Here is a 20,711-nt window from a genome sequence, read left to right as displayed (position 1 = left end):
GTAAAACAAAAATAAAGTCTGGATCAAATGCCAAAGAATGGCAAATGCCAAAGAATACAAGTGAGTTTTGAGGCGTGTTTTGAAGATGATATATTATAATCATAAAACCTTGAAACAAGTGTTGACCTCTGTGAAAGCATATTTGCCTCACAGTTGCGAGGTTCAGTGTTCAAAAGTCACCTTGCAGCTTTTGCATGTTCTCAGTATGCTTCTGTTATTTCTCTGAATTCACCGGCTTGCTCCCACAGTGCAAAAAATTGCATGTTGAGGTTCAATGAATACTGTAAATTGTGAATGTGCGTTCGAATGGTTCTTTGTCCATATTTGCCTCGCACCTGACAGCCCATCTCTCACTCAAACCTAGCTGGTACAGGTTCACACTTACCTATTATCAGAATGAAAATGTATGGAGGCATGGCTCTAATTTACAGTATGCTGTGAAACATTCACAGTCCCCTAATCATAATTATCCAGACAAAAAATAAATCTAAAATGACATTGTCAGAGATGTTCGGTTAGACTGTGAACAATGGCTCGAACACAGGAAGATTGTCTTTTTCTGCCGGCAGGGGAGACAGCTTTTCATGACAGACACCCAACTTCCGCAGCCCTCTGCCTACCTATTTATTGAGAGTGTAAGCAAAAATTCAAGTGATGCATTAGTAAAACATACTCTCCTTGATTTGAATACCACGCCCCTGGACTTCCCAAGCATCAAAGTCCACAAAACAACAGAACGTAGACGTTTTCATGAACTGATAGATTTGTAACCTGGCTCATGAGCTCTTCCTGTGAAGGAGTTTACCAAGTCCTAAATTGTGTTCTGTGAAGGAGTTGGCCAAGTCCTAAATTATGTCCTCTGAAGGAGTTGACCAAGTACTAAATTACATCCTGTGAAGGAGTTGACCACGTACTAAATTAGTCCAAGGCCAGATCTCCTACATGAAGATGACAGGTTAACAGGTTGTGTCTGTTCACCTCAGATCGACCCCCGGTTTTATGTCCTTCCATTGTGGACTTTTATATATGATAACTTCTATTCTGTCTATTCTCTATCAGACATACTCCAAACTTTCCCTCAATGTTTGACTACCGGAAATACGTTTAAAAAAAGATGATTACATCTAATTCATTAGTTCACTGAAAATTCAAAGTTCCTTTATGTTGTCTATACTGCAGGGACTTTATATTGCATGGGCAAATGGCCAGCCTGTGTCAAGGCACCCTTTGGCCTCTACATAAATTATGTACCTAAGGTTTAGTATGTGGGTGTGTTCTTTTTGCTCATTCACTGTTTTCAGATTGTCTCCATGACCCTTGAAAAAAAACAACAGGGGAATCCTTGTGTGGGAACCTGTGCAAATGTGACGGGTAGTTCGTGGGACTCAGTTAAACTCTCACTTGAAAACTATGTTGCCACTGAGGCATCCAAAAAATAAAATAAACAAACATATTTTGGCACGGGCCAATAAATCCCACAATGGCCTCTATTTTCCATGAGTTAAAACACAATGATACAGAGTAAATAAATCAACAACCCATTTTAGTCAAACGTGACCACCAAACGGCTTGTTTTAATCAAGATAAAACTGACATTTTCACATTTTTGCATTATTGTGTAATATGGGTCACTTGCAACTTGTGTCAGACTGAAAGAAGATCGACTAATTTGTAATGTGTCAGCAAAGCTTCCATACTGATGTGATGAGCGCAGTGTCTTCATAAAGGCAAAAACTGTTGCAGATAAGCAGTAGGGTTGGACAGCTGTGACATGAGCCTCCGGCACCCCGCCAAGATGAGGGAAGTTGGGACAACAATTCACAAGTCTCGGCTTTGAAAAATGATGCGATTTAGAGTATGCAAGTTTGCTTTCATCCAGAGTCAGAATCAGAATCAGAAAGCCTTTAATAGTCCCACAATGGGGAAATTTGCAATCCACAGCCATTTGAAGTTGACTTGGATTTTTTTTAATTCTCCTACAAGTGCCAATCAACTAAAACTCAAAGTAAAACTACATATAGCCAATGGTTGTCCAACTTCACACCATTGCAGCCTGTCGGCGAGGCTACAGACGAGCACAGGTTATCGGCAACAACAGGAAGTAAAGATCGAACTAAATTAATCACATTTTTTTTAGAAGCTCGAAATAATTGAAATTTACTCATTCACTGCAATTGAAAATATGATGTTGTTGAGCGCAATCCCCAAATTTGTTCGTGTTTTGTATTTTATTGCAAGGTGGGTGCCAATACCCCGCTGGTCAGACCTCTGGCAATGTTTTTCCCTCCCACAAGGGGGCAGCATTTGCCTTTTGTACAGCCACCCCCACTTGCACCTCATATTCCTCCAGACCCATATAATTTAGGAATTAACTCTTTCTGATAAAAGAAGAGAGTCTAAGGTGTCTTACTCTGCATTGAATTTGTATATAGTCCTAAAACTCTATATTCTCTGGGTCCTGGAGTTTGAGTAAAAATGACAAAAACCCTTGCTCCGATAACCCTTGATAACTGCAGTTGAGTTGAGTTGAGAGAGATTATGTGTTTGTGTGTGTTTGTGTGTGCCTGTGTGCGCGCACGTGCGCTGGTGCGCATACATTTCCCAACAGGTTTTGCTAGGTGCATTTACTAACTTTCTTTCAGCAGTTTTGTATAAGCGGACAATGCTCGAGTTACCAGTGTGAAACAGGGCTGTTTGCTCCACCCTCCCCACCTTCTTGGCCACTTATTTGTATTTCTTGCGCAAGCACATGCGATGAGATCAGAAGCCTTTCAACAGGACCGCTCTGAGGAAGCCGGTCACACTCACACTCAACTGCACACTTCCCGGGTAGGCCAATTCACATGTAAGGAGGCGGTTTGTCCATTGGACTTTGATTCCTGCACTTGGCGTGTTCATCGAAGTCTTGGCTGTGCTGATTGGTTTTGCCTCTGCCTTCCTTTTCAGCCATTCAAGCAAACATGGCCGCGAAAGCAGCCAGTAATCTGGGCTACATCCCGCCAGATGGAGGCTGGGGCTGGGCCGTCGTCTTGGCGTCCTTCATCTCCATCGGATTTGCCTACGCCTTTCCCAAGTCGCTCACGATCTACTACAAGGAGATTCAGGAATATTTCTCAGTTTCCTACAGCCAGATTGCCTGGGTGTCCTCGGTCATGCTAGCATCCATGTATGCAGCAGGTCGGTCATCGAGTGGCCCATTTGGGTGTTGTTTGAATTGGATTTAGCAAGGCCTATGGGCAAAATATGTCCGCTCTTTGCTTTGCAGGGCCAGTGAGTAGCATTCTTGTCAATCGCTATGGCAGCAGGCCCGTGGTCATGGTTGGTGGACTCATGGTTTGCTGTGGCATGGTGTTCGCCTCTTTTGGAACATCTATTGTCCATCTGTATCTCTGTGTTGGCGTCATAGGAGGTAATTAACGCATGCTCGACAACTCTCAAATGTCATTTGAAGAAGAGTGCTTGTGGGGAGAAGGAGGAGTGCTTTGGGAGAGTAATCAAGATGGCGGACATTGTATGTAATTGAAACTATACTATGCATTGTACAGACGCTCCCCAACTTACGAATGAGATACGTTCCGAACAGTTGTTCATAAGTTGAATTTGTTCGTAAGTTACTTCAGTGCTATATTTTGTATGGAATGTATGTTTAAGGGTTATACCAGTATTTTTAAGGTTTCCATAAGTATGTTGAAGGCTTGTGTAAGTAACCTGTATTGATTTGTACAGAAAAATCACGCGGGAGATATGTTTACACACTGCGACGAACTGGGTGCAGGGTGGATGCTCGGCGAGCTCTCACAGCACCTCACATCGGTATTAACGGCGGAAAGAAGCACTCTTCGGAAAAATTCATGCAATACAAAATCTAATTTATCGCATCTCTGTCCGAACATTTTTCGACATACCCGCAAAAATGTTTGTATGTACAGATCTTCGTAACTCGAATGTTTGTAAGTAGGGGAGTGTATACTGTATATGACGTGTCAAAGTCATTTTTTGCCATGGGCCACATTATGGTTACGGTTTCCTTTCGGGGGCCGTTATGAACTTGGGAAAACCATTGAAATGTTTAATCCCCTTCAGATATTATATTTAGAGCGCAAAAAATATTAACAAATAACTATTTTTCAAATTTAAGTCAAAAATAATGACTGCTATTGTGATTGACATGGGACAATTTGAAAACGTGGTTCGGACTTAGCAAGCATCATGAAATTTCGCAAGTTTGATTTGCTTTTGTGGGCCGAATAAAATGATGTGGTGCGCCAGATTTGGCCCCCCGGGCCTTGACTTTGACACCCATGGTATACTGTATAGGACATGTCAAATATTTGGACACACAATGTCATTTAGAGTATGAGAAGAAAGTGCATCGGACCGCGACCACAAACAATTCCCAAATAACTACAGACACTCCCCAACTTATGAACGAGATACATTCCGAATGGTCGTTCGTAAGGTGAATTGGTTCGTAAGTAGCTTCAGTGATATATTTTGTATGGAACGCATGTTTAAGGCTTATAAAAGTATGTTTAACGTTCATATAAGTATGTTTAAGGATTGTATAAGTAACCTGTATTGGTTTGTCCTGAAAAATAAACATTTAATAAAATATATGTTCAATAAAGATACGTACATGTACAACCGGAGAGAATACTACATTTCTTACTACAAAAATATTCATATGTACCGTTGTTCGTAACTTGAATGTGCGTAAGTCGGGGAGGGTCTGTATTGTATTACAACAAACAGGAATCTTTCCTTCACCATCTGACACCGACCCAATCTAAAAGGACCTGGAAAATGAAGCTTCAGAAAGGCTTTCCTATTGCATAGTTGTAAAAACCTATTGTGATCAGGTTGACCTGATAAACTTGAACCAGAGAAGGGATTCTAAGAAAGCAGTGCTTTGTCTATTCTGGTTGTGTCCAAAGTGTCACCACAAAAAAAATAATTCCCATATGACTTCAGCCAAGCTAGCAAATTCACAGTTTAATTCTATCCTTATTTCCATATGAATCATACGTGATTTATAAGTCAGTTCATCTATATTACGGTCATGTTGTAAAATGCAACATAAGGACAGAAATCTTCGCACTGTTATTGTTCACCGATTGCTCGTAAAAGCCTCACCATTGAAGCAAAGTGCGGTTTCAATGCTGTAAAAAGGTGTTTGCACCACGCTGCGTTGTCACTACTGCCCGTTAAGGCCGATTTGCAGCATTTTTTTATGATGTCTCAAAGCACCCCTGTCATATCTCGCCAGGTTTCGGCCTTGCCTTCAATCTTCAGCCGGCCCTGACCATCATTGGGACCTACTTTCACATCAAGAGGCCGCTGGCCAACGGGCTGGCGATGACAGGAAGTCCAGTGATCCTCTTCACTCTGGCGCCACTTAATCAGTTTCTATTTGATTCTTTCGGCTGGAGAGGAAGCTTCCTGATACTGGGAGCGCTGGTTTTGAACTGCTGTGTTGCCGGTTCTCTCATGAGACCTGTCAACAAAAAAGCCACAGCTGAACTCCAAAGTAAACCACATGAAAGCGACGTGGCAGAGCAAGACTCGGAGGATAACTTACGAGATGAACAAATCCAAAAGGAGAGTCACAAAAAGGGCTGTATCGACGTCTCCCTGTTCAAACACAGAGGATTCCTCATTTACCTCATTGGTAACGTACTCATGTTTTTTGGCTTATTTGCCCCTGTGGTTTTTCTGGCCCCGTATGCTAAACATCTAGGCGTCGATGAATATTCAGCAGCGTTCTTGCTCTCCATCTTTGCTCTGGTGGACATGTTTGTTAGACCGGCAACAGGCTTGCTCGGCAATACAAAATGGATCCGGCCCAGGATACAGTATTTATTCAGTTTTGCAGTTTTCTACAACGCGGTGTGTCACCTTTTGTGCCCCCTGGCGTCCGGGTATGTGGGCCTGGTGGTTTATGCCGTCTTTTTTGGGATGGCCTTTGGGATGGTCTGCTCTCTGCTCTTCGAAGTGTTGATGGACCTCGTGGGAGCTCACCGCTTCTCGAGCGCGGTTGGACTGGTCACCATTATCGAGTGTGGCCCGGTGCTTCTTGGTCCTCCGCTTTCAGGTTTGGAACAGAAAAAGCTCATGAGTGCGTCACGTAGCAATATCGGCATTTGTGATGAGTTGATTTTTGTCTTTCAGGGGCTCTTGTAGATGTTTTAGGGGACTACAAATACATGTACTACGCCTGTGGTGTGTTTATGCTGGTTCCCGGCATATTTTTCTTCATCATGCATTACTACAACTACAAGAAACTCGATGAGGAACAGAGGCAGCGGCAATCTGTACAGATGAAGACGTGTGGAGAGGCTGTGCAGCTGAAAATGGACCAAGAGGGAGCAAAGGAATGAATTTGCTGTTTAGGATTGGAGTCAGTGTCAGTGTAACTCTTAAATAAACAAACAATGTTTGCTTATTTATGTATTTAGTATGTTTAGACATGCAATTGGGTTATTTATTTATTACAAGTGTGGCCTTTTTGTGTGTGGACAGCTTTTTTAATCACCTTTAATACAACTAGATGGCAGCAGACCATCTTTTTTCCTTCTTTTTTAATGATAAGAAAACATGAGATGACATTTCTTCACCTGGGATTATTGTTGTACATATGTGTGTCTGGTAAAGGGAATGCATTGTTTTGAGCAACCGGCGGGCGACACATTGTGCGAAAAAGGGACATAGACATCTCCTTTACACATTTGTTTTCACTGTATATCCTGACAAACTCATTTTTTGCTGCGGGCCACAATGTCGTTATGGTTTCCTCTGGGGGGGGGGGGGGGGGGGGGGGGTTAAGAATTTGGTGAAGCCATTACAATGTTTAATCCCCTCCACATATTACATATCGTGTAGAGGGAACAAGAAATTAATGATACAGGCGCTCCCCAAAGTACGTACATTCGAGTTACGACTAACGGTACATACGAACATTTTTGTGGGTACAGTATGTGGGAAAATGTTGGGAGTTGCTGTAAGTTAGATTTTGTATTGCACACCTTTTTTTTGTCCGAGCTCGCTTACGATTGGCTGCATAGAGTATGTGGGCGGGTAGGAAATCCCCCTTCCCAGTTGATGCTCCAGGAGGATGCATTGCTTAACAAAAAGTAATGGCTGCTGGCATGTAATTCAGTAATTACGTTCCAGCAGCTTCAGTAATGGCTTCCTGAAGACTCAAGGATATATGTCATCGTACTACAGTAGGTGTGAATTTATTTTACAACTGTTAGAGCGACTGTGTTTAATACTTCCCCGTTCAGTGTTTGACTTAAACATACATTCCATACAAAATATAGCACTGGAGCAACTTACGATCAAATTCACCTGATGAACAACCGCTCGGAACGTATCTCGTTTGTAAGGCGGGGAGCGTCTGTAACTAGTTTTCAAATTTGAACTAAAAAATATGACTGTTACTGTGGTTTACATGAGACCGTTTGAAATTTTAGTTTGGACTTTAGCAAGCTTCATGGAATTTCAAAAGTTTGATTTGCGTTCGTGGGCCGAATAAAATGATGTGGTGTACCATATTTGGCTCCTGGGCCTTGACTTTGACACCTGTAGTGTACAAAACAGTGGGCAGTTAGGGAAATTTGAGGAAAAGTGTGAGAGAAATGTGTGATATTTGCCTCAGACCATTTCATATAATCTTCAATGGAAGAGCCGTGTCATGAAAATGTGGCTTGGGCGAGATGACATTGGTCAATTGGGTTTCACCCTCTTCCGAAAAAAATAAAATACTGACGTTCAGTCCTGCTCTGAAAACAAAACCTCCAGGATGTACAGTTTGACACAATTGTGTAAAAAAGTGTGTATAGACATATTCCATATTACATGAGACTGAAACTGGCTGAAAAAGCTGCTGTTCAGACAAAAAAGACACCTAGTTAAGTGTTCAGCAGTGGGGAAAAATGCCTGAGCACCAGTGAAAATGTGTTTTCGTCACTCATAGCCTTTGTTTCACTTTAGCTGCACAAACCCTTTGTGACATTGTGACCTGCGGGTCAGCATTCACCGACTCGCTCAGGCAAGTGGACTCAGCCATGATGTGATAGGCGTGCTTGTGACTTTGTTTTTAGGATGGCGGCTCCTTTCAACCTTGGCTAGTCATTCATCACTGTTTTGTGGAGGAATTCTGTTATAAGATTAACTTCTTTTTTTTTTTAGAAGTTACAATCGTACCTCACGACAATATGGTTCTGTGTTTGCTCTCTCTCAATGTATCGGACACTTGTAAATTGTACGTATTAACAGTGGTGGACCGTCAAGGCCTCCAAAGCCTTCTCTGCTGTCCTAAACATATGTGAATCACGGACTCATGTGAATTATAATTTGTCCATGAATTTTTATGAAATAATTCCAAATTGTCTTTCAGCTTCCTTTCATTAAGAAACTACTGTATCTCCGCCCTCTGCCCTACAGATCCACGAACTGGACGTTAGACGGCTCTTCAAGCAGCAGAAGATCAAGAAAGCTGCAGGACCTGACAGAGTGTCCCCCTGCCTGAGAGTCTGCGCTGACCAGCTGGCTCCGGTCTTCACACAAATCTTCAACAGATCCCTGGAGCAGTGTGAAGTCCCATCCTGCTTCAAACAGTCTACTATCGTCCCAGTTCCAAAGAAACCAGCACCCTCGGGATTGAACGACTATAGACCTGTCCCTCTGACGTCTGTGGTCATGAAGTCCTTTGAACGCCTCGTGCTGAACCACCTAAAGAACATCACCGGACCTCTGCTATAGATCCTCTTCAGTTTGCCTACCGGGCAAACAGGTCTGTGGAGGATGCAGTCAACATCGGACTGCACCACATCCTCGACCACCTTGACAACACAGGAACCTACGCAAGGATCCTGTTTGTGGACTACAGCTCTGCGTTCAATACCATCATCCCAGAACTCCTCATCCCCAAACTTCTCCAGCTTGGTGTGTCCCCTACGATCTGCCAGTGGACCCTCAGCTTCCTGACAGGACGGACACAACAGGTCAGACTGGGAAATATATCATCCACAACACGAACCACGAGCACTGGAGCCCCGCAGGGATGCATCCTCTCTCCATTGCTCTTCTCTCTCTACACGAACGACTGCACCTCAACGCACCCAGCTGTCAAATTCATAAAGTTCGCAGACGACACCACGGTCATCGGTCTCATCAAAGACAGCGACGAGTCTGCGTACCGACAACAAGTGGAGCAGCTGGAGCTCTGGTGCAGCCGTCACAACCTGGAGCTGAACACGCTCAAGACAGTTGAGATGATTGTGGACTTCAGGAAACATCCATCACCACAGCTGCCCCTCACACTATCCAACTGCCTGGTGTCAACCGTTGAGACCTTCAAGTTCCTGGGAACTTTTCTGCTGTTGCACTGCTTCCAGATGTGTTTTCGTATTTAAGCATTTAACCAATCACATTTCAGCCATCATTTGTTACCAGGGTCATAAATTTACCTGGACGCCTTCACAATCAGTTCTGCGGGCCTTGTTGCATTAAAAATGTGTCAATCAAACTGTTGCTTTAACCAATCAGATTTCGAGTTAGCAACCCAAAAGGGTTACCAACGGCTTCTTGAAGGCGTTGGTCAATGTCATTGGACATCATGATAAAAGGTCAGTCAGTTATTTCCTGGCTAAGGGTACCGTCTAGTGGACTTGTAGTAAATCACAGCAGTTTTTTTTCAGTCTGGATAAATTCAGATGTAGCACCGCAGAAGGCCTAGCAATGAAATGCACGGCCCGTCACTGGTATCTAATGTGATGTCAAGGATTTGTCACTCCTCTACGCTGATCATTTATCCACGAGCAAGAAACAAAGAGTTCATAGAAGAAAGAAAACACGGAAAGTTTGGGGCCATTTTTCACCTCACAAAAGACAATGGAGTGCAACGTGTGAATTGCAAAACAGAACTGGGTTCCAGGACTGCGTGTCGACGCTGAGGTGAGCATCATTAACTGGAGGAAGATAGCCTGCCGCCGCCAGTTGGAATGAATGGGAATCATTCTCAGCCAGCGTTTAACAGCTCGCTGCCATCTGGAGTCAACAACAGCCAAGCCTACATTGTCATTTTCTGACTCCCATACCACTTACTCTTTCAAAGCCACATACAGTCAAAGTCACAGATACTACAGGGTGGTGAGCCCAAGTGGACAAAAATAATGTGTGGATCTCAATTGTATATTTTGCATCAACACTATGTATAAGAAGTAGTAGCGGGCAGTGGATTTCATCACTCGGCCTTCAGTTGTGCGACATCTGAATCAATCCAGACTGAAAAAAGTGTGGTGTGATTTCCTACATGTCCACTAGAGGGTACCATTTGACAGGAAATATCTGAATGACCTTAATGACGTCTTGAAAATGGCTTTAACAGTAAATCTCTAACAAAATCAATTTCTTCTCCTCCTTCAGCCTTTGTGGGTTGACAAAACTGCTATTAAATCAACACAATATATTTGCTTATGCAGCTTGCTACCGATACAGTGTGCCAGTATGCTCTTGTCACTAGCCACTTGTTATCAGAACAGTTTTTGCAAACTGATTGGCTAGTGGCTAGCCAATCATAGTTTGTGAAAACATCAAGAAGGCGTTGGTGCTCCTTTTGGGTTTTCAACTCGAAATCCGACACATTTAATGCGACAGGGCCCGCAGAGCTGATTATGAAGGCATACAGGTAGATTTCTGACCCTGGTAACAAATGATGGCTGAAATGTGATTGGTTAATTGCTTAAATATGAAAACACACCTGGAAGCAGTGCAACAACGAAATACAATTGAATTATCTACTAAGAATTTATGGGCAAAATATAATTAAAATCAATCCATGATTCAGATATTTTTAGGCCAGCAGAAAAGGCTTTGCAGGCCTTGATGGTCTGCCCCTGACAAGACATTAAAAACTATACAATGAATACAATCAATTTATGGCCACTACTTTGTGGATTTCAATCTATCACAGAGATTCCTGGAATTAACTGAAGAAAAAGATACAAGTGGGACGAGACCACAATACTTTAGAAATTATGTTTTGGTTGAAGAAATACCAGCTATGACTGATAAAACATTTAATTGTTTCTGTTCCTGTTTTCAGTCCCATTACACTCTAAGTGTACTTGAGCTGATGGACCTCCATGTTGTCACATAATTTTTGATTTAGATGTCAGTTTTTCTCTGGACCTTGTGCCGCCGTATCGTAACCAAGTGTCTGAGGGATGCTTACGTTATAATAGTTGCTGACAGCGCCCGTCGAAAACAAACAAAGCCAAAAGCGTGTGACTGTCTACGCCACATTATTAGTTTGTGTTTAAGGGCTCCGTATATTTTACTCTGACTTTTGCTGCCTGCCCTGGAGCATCTGCATTACAAGATCCATTGTAGAAGCATTCAAGGACAGAGCAATCCCATTATTACAAATGTATGCTTAAATGTTCCATCCTTATTATGTCCCTGCAAGGTGAATATTGAGGGCCTTTCTTATGGTCTGAAATTGCTTTACGTGATTGAATCGATTGTTTTAGAAGCGTGGATAACATAATCTGCAGATGCGATGAAATAGCTCTCCAGCTTTCAAGGTGAGCACTTTTTCATTTTTACATTCCAATCAAGACAATAGGTCCGATTGAGCTAATTATTCAAACTGCTCTGTGAATCACGGAGACCCAAATGTGACATTATGCCGTTAGCGAAGGCAAGGAGGTTCAAGAGGCAAAGTGAGACAAATCGAGACTCCCTCTCGGTGCCAGTAGCCATAAGCTTACTGTCACCCTTCTCTCAACAGCTTGAGTGTAATCACTGCTATGAACTGTGACTGATGTCAGTAAATCTCACTTTAATTGGGGCTGCGTCGTTTAATCCGGGCAGCGAGTCCTGTGACGACTGTAACTGTTCAAAGAGTGTTTGCATGCACTGAGCCATTGGCGCCCAAGCTCACTTTCTAACCATGTGTAAAACGAGACTCATACCCACTGTTTAAGTCAACGTGTCGGTAAAGAAAAGCCCTTCTTTCCGATCCAACAGTCATCTGACATGCAAAGTGACACGGCGTCAAGTGGAGATGAAAGCCTTAAATCATCGTCTGTGGACCAGACATTTAGTTTAAGGCAGTACTCACAGAAGGACATTCAAAATAAAGAAACAGTAACATAACTTTTTTCGCTCATAGTAACAGCAGCTGAAAAAGGCGCATCACAACAACATCTGTGACACTCTGACGAAGGCGGAAGTATAAGCCGAAACATGGCAGGTAATTGAACACCAAAAATACACTGTCTGTAAGAAAAGAATCGGTTTTAAATTAGATATCAAGTAGACAGGATGAACTTAATACAACTAATAACATAACTTTGTTAAATTGATGGGAATCTCATCTGCAACAGCCTTTCTATCATGCTGCAAATTAGGTTTGCGTATATGTGCATATATTCCCAATTTAGTAGCATTATCGGAGTTAGACAGATGAGACATTCATGTTTTCAAATAAACAATAAAAACTTTTCCTACCAATGACATTTGAGGCCCATAGTTCAGAATCAGAATCAGAATCAGAATCAGAATACCTTTATTCGTCCCGCAATGGGGAAATTTGCAGTCCACAGCAGCAATTGAAGAGGGATGGGGTTGGGGCTGGACTTATTGGGGGTGGAGCTACACATCTGCCTGGAATGTTTGATGGAAGTGGTCCGGGTGAATGGTGGGTTATAGTGCCACAGAAACACATTCAACACTTTCTGGGGCCTAAAAAATGGCATAACCGAGTTTAATTCTGACTCCGTGTGGTATTTGTTTCAAAAATGTGTGGTCCAAAGATGGTCTCCAGATGGAAATAAGTCCGACACAGGGACCTATCAGAGCAGGGCATAGGCACAGGGACCTATAAGAGCAGAGGTCTGGCACGGCCATCACTGTCCATTAGGGATATAGGACCAGGGTTACCAGCACAACTTTAGTTCGATGACGAAGCTTTTTGGATGAGGAGTGAAACGTCCAACACCTTAAAAGGAGTACAGATGACGGCGGAAGAAACCCTGAGCCTTAAAATAAAAAATGTCCTCCTCTTAGGTATTGTTGGGATTCTCATAGCGTGGATATCATTTTTCGAGTGTAACTGCACAAAAACGATATAAGAGCATGTCAGTTCTTTTGATCGATTTAGTTAGCATGCGTGTGGACTCAAATGTTTTGGTCCACACCCACGTTTAATCACTCATTGATCTGCGCACTCAGATATAAACTCACTCATAATCAGCTCCTAGCGGCCAACGCCATCATATGCCGACCATTTTTGACCCCTTCTGTTCTTTTTGGGCTAAACACATTGTTCTCAGTGGGTGCTTTATACCAAGAGCCCTGTACGGAGTCATGAGAGCCTCTCAAGGCAAAAACGTTACTGTTTGCATAACAATAATAATAATAATAATAATAATAATAATAATAATAATAATAATAATAATAATAATAATAAGAAGAAGAAGAAGAAGAAGAAGAAGAAGAAGAAGAAGAAGAAGAAGAAGAAGAAGAAGAAGAAGAAGAAAAAGAAAAAGAAGAAGAAGAAGAAGAAGAAGACGAAGAAGAATTTGATTGTTGATGTTACTGACAACATCATGCTAATGAATTGACTGGCAATCAGAGACATATGTGAGAAAAGAAGCTGTATCAGCGATTTCTTCGCAATAAAATGTGCATCTCGCGCTTTCTCCAGGTTTATGAAGACAAACGTGGGCTACACAATTTGTATTTGTTTCAAGTTAAACATTTGTGCCAATTCTGTCTTTTTTAGTTATATAGATGTTTCTTATTCTACAAATGGGTCCCATTTTTATGTCTCATCAACTCAAATCTGTATCTGAGGCCTCAATACTTGTGAATGCTGCAGGCTCATGTCGCTTAACAATTTTAAATCAGGCTTCCATCAACAAATCCTAATGAATCCAACATGTGGATGAATCATTACTCAACCACAATGATCGATAAAACAGCACCGCTTAAAAAAAATGCAATCAATGTTATAATGAGAGATGCAAGTGAACATTATTGGATGATTGGTTTAGGCTGATTCTGAAACTGCCCTCATTTTTTTTCCAGGTTTTCAAAACACTCTTTACTATACACATTAATTAATTTTTACACCTTAGCCAAATGTTAATTTTGTTTTCATCGTATCCTTTGCATTCTGAAAACTACAATTCCAAAGCCAAAGTGACAAATAACACTACACAGAAAACGTACACAATTGCAAACAGTGCTTTTATCTTAATGGGGGTCACATTTTTAACACCTTGAGTACACTTTGGCGACTCATGTACTGGTTGTTTTTGCCTCCCATAACCACACACAAAATTCAATGCATGGTTTCTTAACTCATTCACTGCCAGATGATGTGCAAAATGTGTTCACTCTAGTGCCAGAGTTTTTGTCATTGTCACTCAAATTGCAGGACCCACAGAATATGCGGTTTTAGGACTACATAAACATTCAATGCAACGTAAGAAACCTTAGACTCTTTTCTTAAATCAGGAAAAAACAGTTAATTCCTAAATGTTATGGGTCTATAGTTATATGAGCTTGAAATGAGGGCAGCTGTCCAAAATACAATGCAATACATACATAGTGGTTTATATAACACTAACAACAGCTGAAGGTAGAATAAAGTGCTAACATGGGAAAAAGGGAAATGTCGGCCGCGTGTGGAAGGAAAAAAAAACATAGCCAGAGGTCTGGCCAGCGCTCTATCGATACCCTAGCAAGAAAAAACAAACCAAATTCAGGATTGGCTGTGAATGAGTTAACTGATAAGGAAATTGTGTTGTTTTTTTATTTTGGTTGGTCAGCATGGCTCAGACCATCATGTTACAGCTTCGAGCAACGGTAACCCATCATTCTTTTATTTCAAAAACCTCCTCTTGAATACTCTGGCCAAGTCGCTGACCTTGTTCATCATTGAATACAACCGTGGTTTGCAGGAAGAGAAACCAAAAAAAAATCAAGGTGTGGGTGTAGAAAATGAACGACAACCCGTTGTTCAGACCAATGCTGTATGATGTGTTAGCATGAATAGACACTTGTGCTCAACAGAAAGCACCCTTTATCTCCGTACGTTTCTTGCTAGCCCGTCTCTTCTGATATAAGTGTTGCCAAGTTGCCTGACAATCCCAAGGACAGACAAAGCAACGTACAGTCATCCTTCCATCATTACCATTACAATGCCGATGAGCTAAAGGTCTCTGCAGAGGTTCCATTTGTGTTCATTAGCCTAAATGGCATTGAGGAGGACCGCCGCATTCCTTTAAATGCATAGGTGGTTTTATATAAACATTGGAGAGAAGGTCAGCTTTGACACTTCTTTTCATAGAGTTCAGGAAGAAGCACCACTCGGAATGCTCTTCTCTCACAATTGTTGAAACAGCTGTACTGTTCATTGCGGACAAACCAATGTTGTGCTTTCAGGAATGGCTAACCATAAAATCTTTCTCTAGCAAGTTTTTTTCTTGCAATCTCTATGCATGGAGATCCGCTATTTCTTAGCAAACTGACAAGGTTTAATGAATACTTGTTCCTTGGCAAAAGAAGAGGTTTGGTCAGGCTCATACCCAGTGGCGGGCCGTGGATTTCATTGGTAGACCTTCAGTATTGGTATTCAATCAATCCAGCCGTACACAAGTTTGGTGTGATTTACTACAAGTTCACTAGAGGGTACCATTAGCTAGAAAATAAGTGACTGACCTTTTGTTTTTCTTGAAAATCCGTCTTGAAAACGGCTTTTACAGTAAATCTCTAACGTCATTCATTTCGTTTTGTCTTTCAGTCATCGTGGGTTGACAAAACTGCTATGAAATCAACACAATATGTTTGCTTTTGCAGCTTGCTACAGATACAGTGTGCTAGCTCTGGTCAGTATGTGCTAATCACTCGCGGCTAGTGACACTATGATTGGAGAGTGACTAGCCAATCATGTGACTAGCCAATCATAATTTGCGAAAACTCTGAAGTTGCCAGCGCCTTCGAGCAGGCCTCGCGTTGCCAACTCGAACTCTGATTGGTTCAAGCAATTGTTTCATCGCCATTGATTTTTATGTTCGAGAGCCTGCAGAACTGATTGTGAAGGCATCCAGGTAGATCTGACCCTGATAACAAATGATGGCTGAAATGTGATGGGTTAAATTTCAATACGAAAACAGTGGAAAATTAATGAAAGGAAGCTGAGAGACAATTTGGAATATTTTTAAAATAATACATGGACAAAATATAATTAGTCTGTGATTCTGGTATTTTTAGGCCAACAGAGAAAGCCTTGCAGGCCCTGACAACCAGCCACTTACCAACAATCTGAGTAGCAAGTACATCTTCAGGGGGAAGTGGGGCAGGAAGCCATCGAAGCGTCACAAGAATGCCGAGGGTACGCAATCTCCATTCTGTGTTTGAAGGTAAACCCGTTCACATTTAAACGGTAAAAAATGATCATTTTGGAGGGAAATGCCCCTTCAGCCTGGTACACACAGCAATATTTTAAATATTGCCAGTAAGCTTCCAAAACCAGCAAAAAAAATACATTGGTGAAAAAGTTGTGCAACAGGCCAGAAGATAAATCTTTTGAGATTACCGTATTTTCCGGCGTATAAGCAGCGTCTGAAACTCATGACAAAAAGTTAGTGGACACCAGGGCAAACAACTCAGAAAAGTTGCCCGCCCAGCCATCAAGTTGCCTGCCCCATTTTTCACAACTTGAAACACAATAAGATGACTAATCACAAAAAAAACAATTGTTGCAAAGTATTAATGATTGATAATCAGAATATATAACAGAACAACACTTTAAAATTAAGTAATTGATGTATACCTAACACAAATGCTCCCTTGCTTAATTTATCATAAATAAACCTTGCTGATGATTTTGCTCCAGTTGTCGTTTGTCCATACACTGTTCTGCATATTGCACAATGCAATGTTTGCGTTGTGTCGTCTGCTACAAGCCACGTGAACTCTTTCCACAATGCTTTAATTAAATGTACGTTTACGTTTTGTAGCGTCATACATTTTGTTAGCGTCTTTTGAATTTTCGACTGGGGCTGAGGTTTTGGCTTGATTCCTAACCACTTTTCTATTTTTCTTGTGTTTTCTGTGCGTCTACTTTGGAAAATGATATGCAAATGCACCTGGAAGCACAAAGTTATTCGATGCAGGCTTATCATTGGCTGCCGAGTATGCAAATTGCCAAATAAACCGAAATTCCGACATTTCCAAACCAAACAAATATTTTGAAATCGGAATAAAGCAAACGTTTGATTTGAAAAAAAAATGTTTCATTTTCTTTTTCTTTTTTAAAAGGTTGTCGGCCACCCGGGCGGAGATGTTCTGTAAGTTAAAATGCCCGACGTAAAAGTTGCACGCCTCGGGCAGAAGTTATTTAAGACACTGGTATAAGGCGCACAGGAGTATAAGGCGGACCCCTAATGAATAGTATCTTTTCAAACTTTTTCCATATATAAGGCACACCGGACTATAAGGTGCACCTTCAATGAATGAAAAACATGTTCCAAATATATTATGTAAAGATATAAAAGGTTTCCAAATAGAAGACACACCACATTATAGCGCTACAGTAGATGCTCGGGTTACGCACCACTTATTCTACTGGTAGAAATGGAGTCGATGCCTGCTGACAGTAGTTGCGAGACCTGTTGTTGCTCAATATCACTTCACATACAAGGCAGGGTTTTGTAGAAAATCAAGGCGTTTCGGTACCCCTTATACACCGGAAAATATGGTTAGTTTGGCTTTAAAGGAAACATGGTGGACAGAGAAAAGGCTGTGGTGGGAGTTTTTATAATTGTTATTTTTTATGGACAACTAAAATACTTTTTGTGTGTATACATTATCATCACATCTGCTGTAATTGCTAGTCTTTGAACTTTAAGGGTGAAGCCTCCACAAACATAACAAAACATGTCTAGACTGTTTTGACACTTCCTTGGCACCATTGTGAGATTGGAAGAGAATAAAAAGTTAATCAAAACACAGTTTGATATTCATTCTGCACACTGATCATTATTTCTTCACAAACAAGTGGGTTTTTTTCCCCCTGAAACGTCACAACTATAAATTACAGTGCGTGATAAAATCCTTATTACACAAGCGCTTTATAGGTCACATTCAAGTGAAAATCTCTCAAAAACCCGATGTGCTGGAAAAATAGAAAGCACAGTCATTTTTTAAGTCGCGCACTCCCACTGAACATCGCTTGTCATGAAAACCGCTGTGTGTGTCACTAGTGAAACATGGTGTTGATTGCCATTGCGTGTCTAATAGAGAAAGAGGCTTAGCCAGCACGGCAAATCAAGAAGCCATGCCTGCTACAGTAACATTTGGTCTTCTCTTGACATTTACTCGCAGTCAAAGATGGAATTAAACTCATTCACTGCCAGCCATGTGCAAAAATGTGTTCACTCCAGTGCCAGGGGTTTTTTGTCATTGTCACTCGAATTCCAGGACCCACAGAATATTGAGTTTTAGGACTACATAAACATTCAATGCAGCGTAAGAAAAATTAGACTCTCTTCTTTCATCAGAAAAAAAGGTTTAATTCCTAAATTATATGGGTCTGGAGTTATATGAGCTTAAAATGAGGGCGGCTGTCCAAAATACAATGCATACATACATATTGGTTTATATAACGCTAACAACAGCGGAAGGTAGAACAAAGTGCTAACATGGAAAAAGGGAAATGCCGCCCCCTTATGGAAGGGCAAAAACATTGCCAGAGGCCATGGCCAGCGCTTTTTCTGCACACAGACAAGAAAAAAAACAAAACCAAATTTGGGAATGGTGCTCTACATCATACAGGTAACATCCAACTTACGACCGGCGCGACTTTTGACCATCTGTACTTACGACCACGACTGCCAGACCCCATTTTTTTATTTTAATTCTACGCCTGGCACAGCAACGCGCTTGCAACCCAGCAACGAGTACGACAATTTTACAAAGCCAGCCAGCATCTCAGTCTTGCACAGCAATCGACCGCATGATGGCACCGGAGCGGGAAGTGTCCACTGACGCCAGCCGCGGCTCAGCCAAGACTAGAGCTGAGGCGGGTGGGCATCGGTGCTCGAGCACGTGGGACCGCCGCGTCGGGTCCACGTCCGACGCCGCCTCTTTGAGACAGTTTGTTCTGCTTCGTGGTGAGGTGCGGAGTCGGGCACGCGTGTCACCGCGGAGAGTAGGGTAAGGAACCGGTAGAACACCGGCGACCCAGACCCATGCCCCCGGCCCCCATGGCGTCCAAATAAGATCGTTTGCAAGTCATTCAGCACTGAGTCTCTATTCAACATTTTGAATTGATTTTGACTTTACAACCGTTTTGACTTACGACTGTTTGGTCGGAATGGAACCCGGTCGTAAGTCGGATGATACCTGTATTTTCAATTCTCAAATAAATTCATGAATGGCAGTAAATGACTTAAAAACCAATTGATACTATTTCATCTTCTCACAGTTAGTAACTCTCAATATTTACTCGAGGAATGAGAAGATATTTCTTTCAAGCAGCTGAATTTGTTAGGGGCCAGCCGGAATCAGCTCACGATCCAGAGAAACATACTCAGCGTCTTAAAATACCCCAACACTCTTTAATCCCATTTGTTCCAGTTAAAAGTATGACCTGATAGCGGGACACGGATAGACTCCTCCCTCTTTGATCAAATTGAAATGCATGAGCATCATAAACGGGAAGTGGCTTTTTAGCATGATATGCATGAGGGATTAGTTGGAATGTCCACAAAAGAAGAAGGCCTTGAACTTCTTGGTCTTGAGTAATGCTTGAGGAAGAGCGGACAGCCAAAGGATTTAATGCGATTATGCTGCCCATAATTAACAATCTGTGGAACACGCTCCCCAAAAGCCAAAACAAAATGGCTCTTTTGTCTACCGACTTGACTGAAAATGCGTGAATTATCATGTCGCCGCACATTGAGCCTACGTTTTGGTGCTAACAATGCAGCGCCACTCTGACCAATGTCCTTAATCTGCCACTCTAAAAAACACATTTGGGTTTAGTTGGAAGGTGTGTGTCACATACACCCTGGAGACCGAGTGTGTGTTTGAAGGCTTTGTGCTTGCCTATTTGGGCCACCGCTTTTCCCTACCTGGATGACAAGTGACTAGCACGTCCGCGGACGGCGGCGTTCTCGTGCTCGCCTTTTACAGGAGCAAGACACGGATTGTAATCTAGCCTTTGAATGCCAAGCTGAATCACATAGCTGCGTAAATGGCATTGACTGCCCACGAGGCTGACCGCTAACACGTGGAAACGTTGAGCTCGTGGGAAGTCATGTGTGTCATGCCTCTCATGAAAAGTAACTGGCTTGTCTTCTCGCTCCATCAGACACGCTCGGGTGCCTTTGCTGGAATTCTCTCCCATTTGGGAATGTTCAGTGGCACATGGCTGCCTATCCCCACGCATCCGCAAATGCCCACCGAAAAGCTCTCCGTGCCCAGGGGGATCGACACCCGTGCTTGGGATGAGAGTGCCAGCGCGACAGCATGCGAGAGGAGGGGGGGAAACGAGCAGAAATAATTAGAAGAGCAAGTGAGGCGCATCAGCTCGTCCTCACCTCAAAATGGCGGGGCGGAGTGAAACTTGATGGGCCGACTCGACAGCGTGCGTGCCTGTGCACTACTTGAGCCGCTGAAGATGATGCCGA

The 20,711-nt window shown here is 42.3% G+C and overlaps 1 protein-coding gene across 2 annotated transcripts; it reads left to right on the top strand.

Annotated features, from left to right (window-relative positions):
• Positions 1 to 2,745: 2,745 nt before the first annotated feature.
• slc16a7 (solute carrier family 16 member 7) lies at positions 2,746 to 6,809 on the top strand. Of its 2 annotated transcripts, none has more exons than XM_088992191.1 (5): positions 2,746 to 2,845; positions 2,947 to 3,177; positions 3,266 to 3,409; positions 5,267 to 6,091; positions 6,169 to 6,809. In XM_088992191.1, exons 1-5 carry the CDS (start codon positions 2,755 to 2,757, stop codon positions 6,375 to 6,377), a joined length of 1,500 nt encoding a protein of 499 aa, XP_088848317.1. In that variant the 5' UTR covers positions 2,746 to 2,754; the 3' UTR covers positions 6,378 to 6,809. The 2 variants fall into 2 exon arrangements, with proteins under 2 accessions (XP_088848317.1, XP_088848328.1); XM_088992202.1 differs by having other exon boundaries at positions 2,773 to 2,829.
• The last annotated feature ends 13,902 nt before the right edge of the window (positions 6,810 to 20,711 follow it).

The sequence above is a fragment of the Hippocampus bargibanti genome, linkage group LG01 (assembly GCF_051943395.1).
Source record: "Hippocampus bargibanti isolate YZ-2025 linkage group LG01, ASM5194339v1, whole genome shotgun sequence".
NCBI lineage: Eukaryota > Metazoa > Chordata > Actinopteri > Syngnathiformes > Syngnathidae > Hippocampus > Hippocampus bargibanti.
The sequence above is the reverse complement of the archived record's forward strand: the minus strand, read 5'-3'. Positions and strand labels throughout refer to the sequence as shown.